The sequence below is a fragment of the Leptodactylus fuscus genome, chromosome 3, assembly GCF_031893055.1.
Source record: "Leptodactylus fuscus isolate aLepFus1 chromosome 3, aLepFus1.hap2, whole genome shotgun sequence".
NCBI lineage: Eukaryota > Metazoa > Chordata > Amphibia > Anura > Leptodactylidae > Leptodactylus > Leptodactylus fuscus.
This window is the reverse complement of record NC_134267.1, coordinates 132,592,770-132,605,399: the sequence shown is the minus strand read 5'-3', so window position 1 is coordinate 132,605,399 and position 12,630 is coordinate 132,592,770. Positions and strand designations below refer to the sequence as shown.

At 34.8% G+C, this 12,630-nt stretch overlaps 1 protein-coding gene across 8 annotated transcripts in view; it reads left to right on the top strand.

Annotated features, from left to right (window-relative positions):
* Positions 1 to 12,630, top strand: part of ADGRB3 (adhesion G protein-coupled receptor B3) — a 690,055-nt gene that overhangs the window by 213,322 nt on the left and 464,103 nt on the right. For 6 of the 8 annotated variants that reach the window (XM_075268344.1, XM_075268341.1, XM_075268339.1 and 3 more), the window contains exon 3: positions 6,743 to 6,853. The exons of the other annotated variants lie outside the window; for them this stretch is intronic. In XM_075268344.1, coding sequence (XP_075124445.1) covers positions 6,743 to 6,853 — 111 coding nt within the window. The remainder of the gene's footprint in view (positions 1 to 6,742; positions 6,854 to 12,630) is intronic. 8 annotated transcript variants of the gene reach the window in all.

Sequence of the window (12,630 nt, the reverse complement as noted above, 5' to 3'; positions counted from 1 at the left end):
CTGATGCGATCTATTGAAGCTCCAGTGTATGCAATTGAATTCCTTATCGGCCTGCATAGACAACAAGCAAAGCAATGTGAGCAGGACATCGACAAAAGTGTTTTATTAATATTGTCTTGAGTCTCATATTCCCTTATGAAACTTTCTTGGTTGTTATGGATAATAGAGAGAAGATAGTTTAAAATAGTTTTCCCTCTCAATTATGGTAATGTGTCACCAGGGGGCAGGGATAGAATTTGTGATTCATTGTAACTACATTTTTTATTATTTTATCTTTTTTTAGTGTTTGTCATTTTATTTATTTACTTTTTTTTTTTTTTACATTCTGTCCCCTATAAGGTCATAATAGATCTTTGAGGGTGGGGGCATCTTAAAAGTAATTTCTTTTTTTTGTTTGGCTGATTTCTCCAGTAACTGGGGCTGATGCAGATACAAGAGGAATGCAGCCTCCTGATCATAACTGCAGATCTGGGTCCTCTAGTCCATCATCAGAGGGGAGCTGCAGCATGGTGACTCCCATAGCTGTTTTCCTAGATTATAAACTATTATGAGCAGGGTCCTCAGTCCCACTGTGTGAATTGACTTACTAGTCTGTAATGCCTCATTTTGTCTGTACTTGGACCCAACAAATTGTAAAGTGCTGTGGAATTTGTTGGTGCTATATAAATAAAATGTATTATTATTAGGGCTAGTTCACATGCAAGTTTTTTGGAGGTCGGAGGTTGGGAGGAGGTGTCGAAGCAGCCACGGAATCAGCCTGAAGAAAGGGCATGTCACTTTTTCAAAAGGAAATGACCAGCTCCCATTGATTTCAATAGAAGACATTTTTTTTTAGCCGGATTCTGACGCAGATTTCGATTCAAAATCCGGCCCAATGTACCCCGTGTGAACTAGCCATTATTATTATTATTATTATTATTATTATTATTATTATTACTGCGTATACAGTGCTCCTTGGCCGCTGTGTACACAGCTATATACACATCTGTAGAAGAAATAAACATGGGTGATAAAAGCATAAAATATAAGGACTATATACAAAGGTATGTGCAATAGGTAGATATTTTGTTGTCACCACTTAAGAGTTTAAAAATATCTCGTAGAGTAAAGAAGATCACTTAATGATTGTTGGTGTTGTTAGGAAATAAAATCAACCATCAATCCTTCCATATACTATCAATGCTCATATTTAATATTTAAAAGTATTTTATTATTTATTGCCAAACAAATTCAATAGAACAGTTCCCTATTAAATCATTAAAAGACCAAATCTCTATGAAATCAATATAGCAGATAAAATGTTACCAGGCATAATTATTGTAAACAAAGAGGACCAAATAAAAGATCCTGAGTCTGATTGTGCACATTACAAATAACCCATTAAAATCATACCACAAATATTATATCTTACAGGAACACTCTATTTGATTGCAGACATAATATATATAGCAGATATTTATCCAATAACAGCGGTTTCTGTCAAGATTGATTTGCCATTTGTATTTTTCATTATATATTTGACAAGTATGAAGTTACATAGCATGAAAACATAAATAAGCATCCCCATATGGCGTAGTATTAAATGTTATGCACATCATTTACATTTTATCTCTGGAAAGACTGTTTCACTAGCTTTCAAATAATACTGACCATGGGACTTTGCTACCAATCTACATTTCTAAATGGTACCTGCACATACAAAGCACATTGTGGTATTAGATATGCAAAAATCTGTACAATATGATGTAGCAAGCATTTCAATTGGTCTGCTATTATTCATGAATTTCTTACATGTTTGTCCATATCTCTGATATTACAGATTTTATCCAGTTAAGTGAATAGATATAAACTGTAATACCAGATATAATATATAGCTAGACATGGCAGCATTTCTGGAAAAAACAAGATAATCTACCCTATCCTAGGCTACCCCTTTAATCCCTAGTAGAAATTTTATGTTAATTACATTATAGTAGAGGCACCAATAAAGAAGGATTTGTTATTCAAAGTTGAAGAGAGGTATTACTAACACATCTACAAAAAAAGTAAAAGCTTTTTTTAATTATGTAAGGTGAATGATAAATAATTAGTAATTTATTAGGCCAGGTGAGGAGAAAACTTTAAAACAAAAGATTACTTGCCTGCCCCCTGTGCTCTGATGCCTCTCCACATTGTCCAGTCCTGCAGCTCCATTGTCTTCTGGCAGGAGTAACTGCCGCACATGACCGCTGAGGCCAATCAGCAGCCTCAGTAAACATCACAGCCCATGAGAAATTCAACTGCAAGAAGCCATCAAGCTGCAGGACCGGACTGCCCTGGTAGGGTCCCGGAGCATTGTGGACAGGTGAGTATGTTTTATTAAAGAAAAAAAAATCACCTTGTACAAAAATTTTCTTTGTGCAAAAAAACCTAGCTACTTTCATTAATTTAGATGTTCTTTATATATTTTTCAAATTCCTACACTTTTACAGTTGTAAAAATGCATTGTAGTACACAAAGAAAGCAAACAACATGATTTTTTTGTTAAATTGCCACAAAGTGATATGCTATTTTTAATTTGTTTATGTTACCCAGTGAGGGGGTGTGAAATATATCCTTTCAAGATTTATTCATGAAGGTCCTTAACCAAAATGGAGATATGTTAATTGTAGACTGTTTACATTTGTATTTAGTGCACAAGATTTTACAAATATAAAAAATGCATCATGGTTTATAGTATAGTATATAGTTTTTAGCAAGAAAATAGCTATCATATGATTTTATATTCAGCATGGCTTATTTTAGGCTGCATAGTACCTTTGTAAATTGACCAGTATTTGCATAGGAGAGTGGACTGTAAACTGCTAGTTAATAGAGATGAGCGAACAGTAAAATGTTCGAGGTTCGATATTCGTTTTGAGTACCCCTCAATATTCGACTACTCAAATCGAATATCGAACCCTATTATAGTCTATGGGGAGAAAATGCTCATTTCAGGGGTAGGCAACGTTCGATCAAATTATACTTACCAAGTCCACGAGTGAGGGTCGGGCTAGATCCTCCGAGCAGTCTTCTCCTTGCAGCGTCCCCGCGGCATCTTCCGGCTCTATATTCACTCTGCCAGCATTGATTGGCCTATGTATAGCATTCGGCCAATCAATGCTGGTTCTGCATCGAACTTTTACAATCGAATAGTGAGTGGTACTCGATTGAATACGAGTATTTTGAATACCGTAGTATTCAATCGAATACCTACTCGATCGAGTACTGCTCGCTCATCTCTACTAGTTAATACTAGCCAGGCTCTCTACTGACACATCAGAGCTCTAAGAAGGTGTAGGGAAGGGCTGCAAGCTGAGTAGCCTCTGATAACACAATGCGATCCTATTTCAGAAGTTCCTCTCACTGTGATCACCATAAAGAATTAAATTTTACTCATCACAGTGATGATAAAGGAACTAAAGGCTTCTCTTATTAAATATAGATTCCCTAACAATAACCCTTAAATGGAGAAATCATCTTTTATCACTCCTAAATAGAGAAGTTGTAAATTCCAGCTGTTTGACTTCAATTAACGTGATTGTAGTATAAGGCATCAGCTGGAATGATGCAAATAGCCAGATTATTGAAATTTACTGTTTATTAAAAGAAATCTATAAATTGCCCGTTAATAAAAATGTTTTAAAAAAGTCCAACTTTCATAACATTTTTTATTAACACTTTTCCAATCATTTTTTGGTTGCTGAAAAGTCAGACATTTGTTCATTGTCAGAGAAAATAAAATTCTAAAACAGCGCCTGTTCAAAGTGTGGCTGTGGGGTTAGAATTTTAGGGAGAGTGTTATAGAGTTTTGGGACAATTAATTTGGATTATCTCTTTAGTTGGTCCATAGCAGTCATATTGGCTTACTCTCTGGTATGTTATTCATATGTATCCAGGTTCTTGTCTATGTTTTTCTCACATACTGGCATTATATTTTCTTCAGTTACATTGAGGAATTAAAGGAGTTCTCTAGGGAGTCCATGTATAATATGAACACGGAGAAGAAGGGAGGAGGCTGAGCAACTTTTGGGCTAGATGTTGATTGTGGTCACACCAGTCCAAAATCTCCAAGTGTGGCACCTAAAACCTTGGAGGAAGTAACTGTACACGGACTCAATGGGAATCTTTTTTAAGGTGGTTTCTGTCTCCCACAGCCTTAATTATGTGACTATGTGTTTTTGGTATCTTTATCTATATGTAGAAGTAAGGAAGAAGATCTAACAAAGAATCATCTGTATACAGATGTGTTCTCCCTTACCTGTCCTCTATGTGTGTAACAGTTTAACATGGTTTTGTGACAAATTATCACCAAGTGAAATGTTAACTATGTTTAGTCACCTAATAGGGAATAGTGAATTGCAACCTTTCAAAGATTTTGTGAGGATGTTTTCAAATTGTGTTGGACTGGTTTCAAGACAAATAGGAATTCTTAACCAAATTGGTGATCAGTTAATGGTGAAATTGTTTGCTTATTTACCTTTGGTCAGAGCAACAGGAGACAACTACAGAAACTTAAAATTTGTCATTGAAAAAATGATTCTACTTTGTTAATTTGGCTACACTAGGCCAATAGCTATGTCAAAGGTGGTCATGAAAGATAAAATTGCAGGTCTCAGTGTCCCTCTTTGGAGGAATTAGTTGTGGGAAGCTTGTGACAATCATCATGGGACCATAGAAGGACTCTCAGGTTGAATGCTTTTCTAGTCTTTATTGTACAGATGTGTCCTATTTTACCTTTACTATAGACTGGCAATTTCCAAGATGTGTTTCATGAGCTTTTCCAGATAATACTATTTTGTGATATTATATTATAAAGTGATATCCAATGTGTGCTTTTATGTAGATACTCAATGCTTTTTAGCTGGCATGTCGTTTTATTGTGTCAAATTGGTTTTATGAGAAATTATACATAACAAAATATATAGCTATGTTAAAGGTGGACACATCTGTACATGTATTTCCTCATTTTATACAAGAATATTTTTATGTAGTACCTAAGAATAAAAATAATATCAGACACAAGCTGTTATTTTCCACAAAGATAACAAATGCACTTTTTAAATTGAAACAGTTAATTATTTTTCATTCTAGTGTTATATTAGCATCAACAAACCAACAATTAACACCATGGTGATAATTCCCCGAGATAATTATTTATAAATACATTGATATGCAATGTTGTTTATCATTCAAAATGACACAAAAGCTGTTTCTACAATTTTTGTTTTTTTATAGTCTCTTGCTTTGCCTTTGCAGCATGTACTCTCCTCTGTATTTGGCATAAACCTCTTTTGCATTGCAACCCTATGGCTTATTTGTTTTCTTTCTGTTAAACAAAACTCCCTCGCTATATAAACATTTCTTTAAATACCATAACTTGAGCAGTGAAGTAAAGCAAAGAAATGAATGAAAACACCTTTTGTTCCAGGAAATACTTTTTCCAAACAAATAATCAGAATAGTTTTATACTATTTTTCTTGCTTTTGTTTACATCAGTTTAATAACCATATGAGGGAACTGCATGTTTGTCAATTCTATAGTATCTATTAATTAAAAAAATATTCTACCTTCAGAAGCAGAGGTGATGGCAGTAAAGTTAAGGCTTATTCCAAAAGATCTGCAAAGGCAATCAAAAAGATTAACATCTAGGTTACTTGTTGCCTTAGTGTCATGATCCAGTTCTATAATATGGAAGGAGTCAATCATGATAAACTGACAGATACTATAAAAGCCTGCCATTATCAGTATCTGCATTCTGCTGAAATTATCAGAAGGGCAATAACTTATTGTACAATTCTTAGTTTAGTCCCAGATCAGGCATATATCTGATAATACTGTATGATAGGGATTTATTATGCATGCAGTTCCTTAATCTAATTAATTATAGAGCCTCAATTAAAATTGGTAAGAGAATTATCATTGCTGTACACAGAAGAGAGGGACCCTAAAAATTAAAATGGACCTCTCATTAAGATGTTGAGTTTTACCCTGGAGATCCGGAAGGTCATATATTTGTCTCTTCCCGATATCCTTTTCATGACCTATGAGCTAATTTCACTTATCCTTGCTTACACTGCAGTTACTCTGGACTCCAGTGGTCAATACACAGTAGCAATGAGAATTAAGACCAAACTAGGATAGGCCTCTTTCTTTCAAGGCCTTTAGCAACCATATCACCTGTCTAGAAGGGTAGGCAATTCCATGGGATCTATTAGTAAATATGTTCTATCCTACAACAGATATCATCAATAGATGTTTGTATAGGTATTTGTGTAGGGTCTTTAATTACTATTTCCTTCCTCCATATAACATTTTAATTTGGAATCTTTAGTTATCGCATCCATGTGTCCATAATGCACTAGTCCCTGATTTCAACATTAATACAACAATAGATATAAAACTCGATTCACATAATGTTCATTATCTTTGCATATTATTCATATGCTCATAATGCTTACGTTTACTATTACTTGCTTTATACAAATATATGTGACACTTATAATGATGGAAACGTTCCAGTAATGTTGCCTTTGATCATTTATTTTTGAAAACAGTCTTTTGGTTAAGTGTAAAAAAAAATTTCTATGTGACTTGCATTTTATATTCTGCAGACTGTATTACTTCAATGGAAGTATGTTTAGGTTCAGATTGCATGAGACATGAGTGCTGTTTTGAGAAATGTCTACGCACAAGCTCTCATAAACCTTTATTCTGTCTTTAGAATTTGGAATGATTGGAGATCATACAATTAAAAGTCAGCGACCAAGATCTGTTCATGAGAAAAGGGTCACCCAGGAACAAGCTGATGCTGCTAAATTTATGGCACAAACTGGTAATACGTTAGTTACATTTTTCTACTTACTGTTATCAATTTTAGCAAAATCACTGCATGCTTCCATAATCCTCTGCATATTTGTCAGTTTTTTTTCTAAGCTGATACTTTTTTTAATCATTTATTTTTTTCACCAGTTACAGTTCCATAAATAAAGTAGCTGTAAAGTAGACAGCACACATCCATTGCAAGTGTGGCTAACTAACCCTGCTGTTCTGCTGTCCCTTTAAATGTACAGATGTAACAGATCTATCTGCACTTCACAGCTGAGATACTTATTCACCTCTTTTGGTGACACAGGCTTTTTGATGCACAGGCTTTAGTATAATGGTCATGCTGACCGGTGCAGAAAAATATGGTACATCTGTAAGTGGAAAGCTAATAAAGAATAGCCAACAGACTTAAAATGCAAGTTGATTTAACATAAAAAGACAGTGCTTAGCATTCACAAATATATATTTGAAACGTTTTATTCCACAAAATATATAACAGTATAGGTCTAAATTTTTTATTTATTTTTACTTGGGTTTCTTGTGCCCAATGCTGTTATTGTTTTTTCTATTCAAATGTTATACATAATGTATATGTATAATATATCAAATAAAATGTGTCAGAAAACAATAATTAATTAACAAATAGATCTTTGATTAACTCAAGATTGTGCATCCTGTTTGTGAATGTTACAAGTAGCTTTTTCGTACAACTTGCATTTTAGGTTTCATGTTGTTCTTCAGTTATATTTTATAATATATTAGACTGAAATAGGAAAATTGCTGTGATAAATTTGTTTCATTTTGTATGCATACACAGACTATATTTCTGTTCAACTCTATCTGGGGGAATTATCTAGCACTGAAAGGGTTATGGCATACAACGATTATGTATTAAAATCATGATCTCAGATAACAGATGGCAAATTCCTTCTTATTCTTTCACAGAGAAAAAAAATTTGTCAGGACGTAGGCAGCTGTAACAACCTCCCATATTAGACATAGATAATTGCAGTATTCATATTTTTCCTTCATACTATTTTCTCATTTCTACTAACAATTAGAATCACGTATTTCTAAAATGATGCTATGATGTTGAATTTTCTGGATTTTTAGTTTGTTATATTTTGACAATATCTGATGTACCGCTGCTAAATATACAGAAAATTATCACCAGACTAAAAAAATAAAATAAAAGTTATTTTGTAGATGAATTCCATAACTGCTAGGTATGTAAAAACTGGAGTTGGGTTGTTGCTTTTACCATCAGAAGTAGGTCAAAGAAGCTTATAGAAACATTTATTTATATTTTTCCACCTATTTATGCATGAATATTCTTGGCTACCTCTGCTTAATAGTAATCCTCAGATATCTGTCTCTGTCTCTACCTCTTACAATATATTTCACATGTGGGAAATTTGTTGTATAAATTGTTCTGACTATTCCATTCTTTCCAATTTAGTTTACACTCCAAACATCTCAAATAGTACTGATTTTCAGAAGCAGAAATTTCTGCAACAAATCTACTACATCAAGTCTTGTGAGATAGTATGGAATCTTAGTTACCCCAAATCCCTAGCCGATATCATACTGTGGCTTAAATTGTTTTTATAGTGCTATGTCAGTGTGGCATTTGAGGTTATTTATGTGCTCCATTTTAGATTACACATACTTTTGCTGCCTACTAATATGTTCAATGACATGGAGTCAACTTATAAAGTAGACTTTGTGCATCTCTACCTGGCTCCATTTCACAGGACATATGAATAGTTGACTGTTTTCATAGCTATACATTTACCTTTAAGGACTAGTTTACATGTAATTACACGTATGCATATTCCGTCGCGGCTGCGGCGACGGGATGCCAGTGCAGTGCATGGCATCCTGTCACGGCATTCAGTTCCGGATTAGGCCCAAATGAATGGGCCTAGTCCAGAGGGTACTGTCGCGAGGCGAACACCGTAGCTGATTCAGCCGCGAAATCTGCCTGAAGAAAGGGCAGCTCGTTTTTTTTTTTCCGCTAGCGGCATGTTGTAAAAAGAATGCAAGCGGTCTACATGGACCACCATTGTGAGGGGGTGGATTATGACGTGGATTCCGCACCAAAATCCACCCCATCTTGCCCCGTGTGAACAGGGCCTAAGTACAGCCATCAAGACTGCAGCTGACAGGTGTAAATGAAATCCATCTGTAAAATCTAGCTAAGATGTTAAAACAATAGAAGAAGATAAATGAGATCTTTTTTCTTTTAAATATGACACTAAAATGTGTTCATGTTTCTTTAAGTGTCAGAAGTGGATGCATCAAGAAAGAGAATTCCCTTCTTTAAACCCCCATTTCATTCTCTATTCTCTTTTTGAACTTACAATATATATTGGTCAAAAATGCTCTATTCCTAAAATAAAGCTGTGTTAAAGCACTTTTAGGCCAGGGCCACACGGGATGGAAATGCTGCAATTTGCCCATGGTGGAAACAAGCACGTCATTTTACAATTAAGGCAAAGTGGATGGGATTCTAGTGAATCCCATGCCCACTTTGCGGTAAAAAATGCAGACACGTTGCAAATTCCAAAAACGGCGCGGTTTTGGGAATCTCAGCATGTCAATTATACCTAGCAGTTTCCCCATACTTATACTTGTAAGAGAAAGCCTAAAGCGCTGCAGGAAGAACCGCGATGCATTGACACTGTGGTATTTCCCGCAGCGCTTTTTTTGCTGTGGGACGTCCCGTGGGGTCTTAGTCTTAAGACATTTTCACCATTTGATAACTTTAAAACTATAAACATGACATTCATAATATCCTCCATCTTAGTCCAAAAATGTCAGTGGGAACCAAACCATAACACTGATTTCAAAGTCTCCTATGTGAGCAGTTTTTTCACAAAAGACATCAGTTTTGCCTACAAATGTCTTTAGGAACTAGACTGAGAAATATTCTATCTGGCTCTAGAGAACACATAACTCTACTACATCATCCGTGACCATTTCAGCAGAAAATATGTGTATAGACAAGTAATAAAAAAAACTATATATAATGAACAAACCATACAAATTAATTTGAACATTTTTTTATTTTTAATTTCTATTATTAAAGTGCACTTTTACTTTCTGATAGCACTTGTTAATAACCAAAACTGGTTTAAATTGAGTGATTTAGCAGCATGTGTAGTAGGTGCAGTCTTTAGAGAAGCATCAATTAATGAATGCCAGGCCTTAAGGTTATATATATCCGTTAGTCTGTAGTCGTCTGCCTATAAAAGAAATATATTACTTTTTTATTATTTTAAAGTATATAATCATAGAAACTAATGTTGCAAATCATGACAGTATAAAGAATATTACATGTGTCCATATTTCTATATATTACACATAAAATAAGCAAAGGCTAGAAAAAAATCATAAGCTGAAGGTAGAGCTATTGCTGTGTGCCAAAATATGGTAACCTGTGATGTTGACTTGAGTTGTTCCATCTACTAGTCAGGTCACATCATATGGGCCAAGTGCTGTAACATTTATCAGCACTGTGGATCTGTGTTTTGGGGCCCTGGGAATTATACCAGTTGAAGAAAATAATTTTAAGGTCCCCATAATGGGGATAAGTTTTTTTTTTTTTTTGTGAAAGTAAGTAATGGATTAGAAGATTTTAATATGAATATTCCATTTATATTTATGGGATAAATTGCAGCCCTGCAGAATTTCATAGAAAAAGGTGATTTTTCTTGATTGACTCATCAGATGCGTCAAAAATTACCATTTCCTATGATATTTTTGGTGTGCTGCAATTTCTTTCTTTTAAAGCTTTTATAAAGAGTAAAATATGAACAAAGAATAATAAATACTTTAATACTTTTGGCAGTACAATCTCTTGAATCATTTAACTAAAAATAGTAAAAAAGTCCTTGACATTATATTAGATTTCGTCATAACAAGGAAGATCTTAAATATAAATATGCAGCTTAAGTTACTGTACTTTGTTGTGTTCATGAAGTTGGCATGGATGGTGCATAGGTTAGGCTATATTGTACACTAAGCTTTCTTAGCTTGCTTGCTTTAGGTGTAGTTGGGAAATGAATTAAATGAACACACTTTATTGTTTGGTATCATATTGTCTTGTAATTTATTTGTTATGTTGAATCTAGTTTCTGAGGTGTTACAAAAAGCAAGCAGAACCTAGAAATAAAATGTTTTGGAAAGTTATATATTACACAATTATTTTGACCCGTAAGAACATTTGTCAAGATGTACAGTAGCAGTATGTAATCTGATTGTGGGTGTGGTTTAGTTGTAATAGGTGAAAAATAATAGTGATAAAATGCAACACTATCCAAGTCAAACATTCAGCATCAGATAGTAACAAAATAAGGCGGTTTTCACACTTGCGCCCGTGTCCGCCTTCATCCTATTTCCCAGAGAAACTGCATATGGGATGGCTTCCCAGCAGTCAGTTTTAAAACCAATTCATTTGAATGGGTTTTTTTAAAGCAAACTGCTGGTGTCTGTATGCAGGATCTCTGCGGAGAAACTGTTTTTTTTTTTGTTCTTTTTGCATGGACACAAAGTCGGGTGGACACGGGTGCAAATGTGAACGTCCCCCAAAATTGTCATATACTACCAAAGCTACAAAATGAATCATCACAAATGCATAAATTATAATAAAAATATCAGTAGTAATTTCATTTACTATGTTATAACATACCCTGTATAAGGAAACACTGTACACTCATGGGCGCACAACACTTCTCTCTCTCTCTAAACTGTATGCTCTGACATTATAGAGGTAAAAAATACCATGTCCTGTTGAAAGAAATAGCTGTTATTGGGCTGACTTCATTAGTATGTAGTTTTAACTCATTGCTTTCCCGAATGACCAGCTAGGAGAGAACACTGGTACACACTCTTTCTATATAAATGAAACCAGAGAATATAAACGTATAAAACTACCTATGTGTTTACTGGAAGAATCAGGAGAATAATCATGCCAGTTGGGTATACAGGCAGGTAGAGTAACAAGATGAATGGTATTATTTCTTATCAGTAACTATGGGTTTTACATTCTTAATACTTAGAAAAACAACTGCACAAGTGAACCAAGGTGACATTAACACAGAAATCAGGAAATAAAGCAGAGCCACCTTACTGATACACGGTACCTTGACATCTCATTGTAAAGCTTTGTTCCTACTGGATTGATTGACTTTCTGTGATGTCAGTTTCATGAACTTGCTAAATATAAATATATTTGCAGAGCAATGGTCCTTTTTAGCAGGATTTATCATGAAAGATTTATATAATAGTAGTTACAACTGTATGCAAAAAGCACACCTAGATTTAGTTAAGGGTAAATTCATACTGGGTTTTTTAGTCCAGAACCTGAGGTGGAGGCCGCCTCAGGTTCTGGACCAAAAACCAGGTAGCCGTGACTGGAAACCGGTGCACTGCACTGGCATTCAGCTGCACACTCCACTCTGGATTAGGCTCAATGAATGGTGAGGTGAAACAGCCTGAAGAATGAGAATCTCGCTTCTTTTTCCGGGAGCCGGAACAAACCAGCTCCCGGAAAAAAGACCTGAGCGTCTCCCATTGATTTCAATGGGAGCTGTCTTTTTGGTCAGGATTTTGAGGCAGATACGGCCTCAAAATCCTGACCAAAATATTCTGTGTGAACTTACGCTTATTCCTGTTTTAAGTACAAACATAAAAAATCAATCAAAAATCAACCAGAAAACTTTCCATTCAAACTTGGCTTCAATACTACGAATAGGAATCAAATGACTTTTTACATGAAAT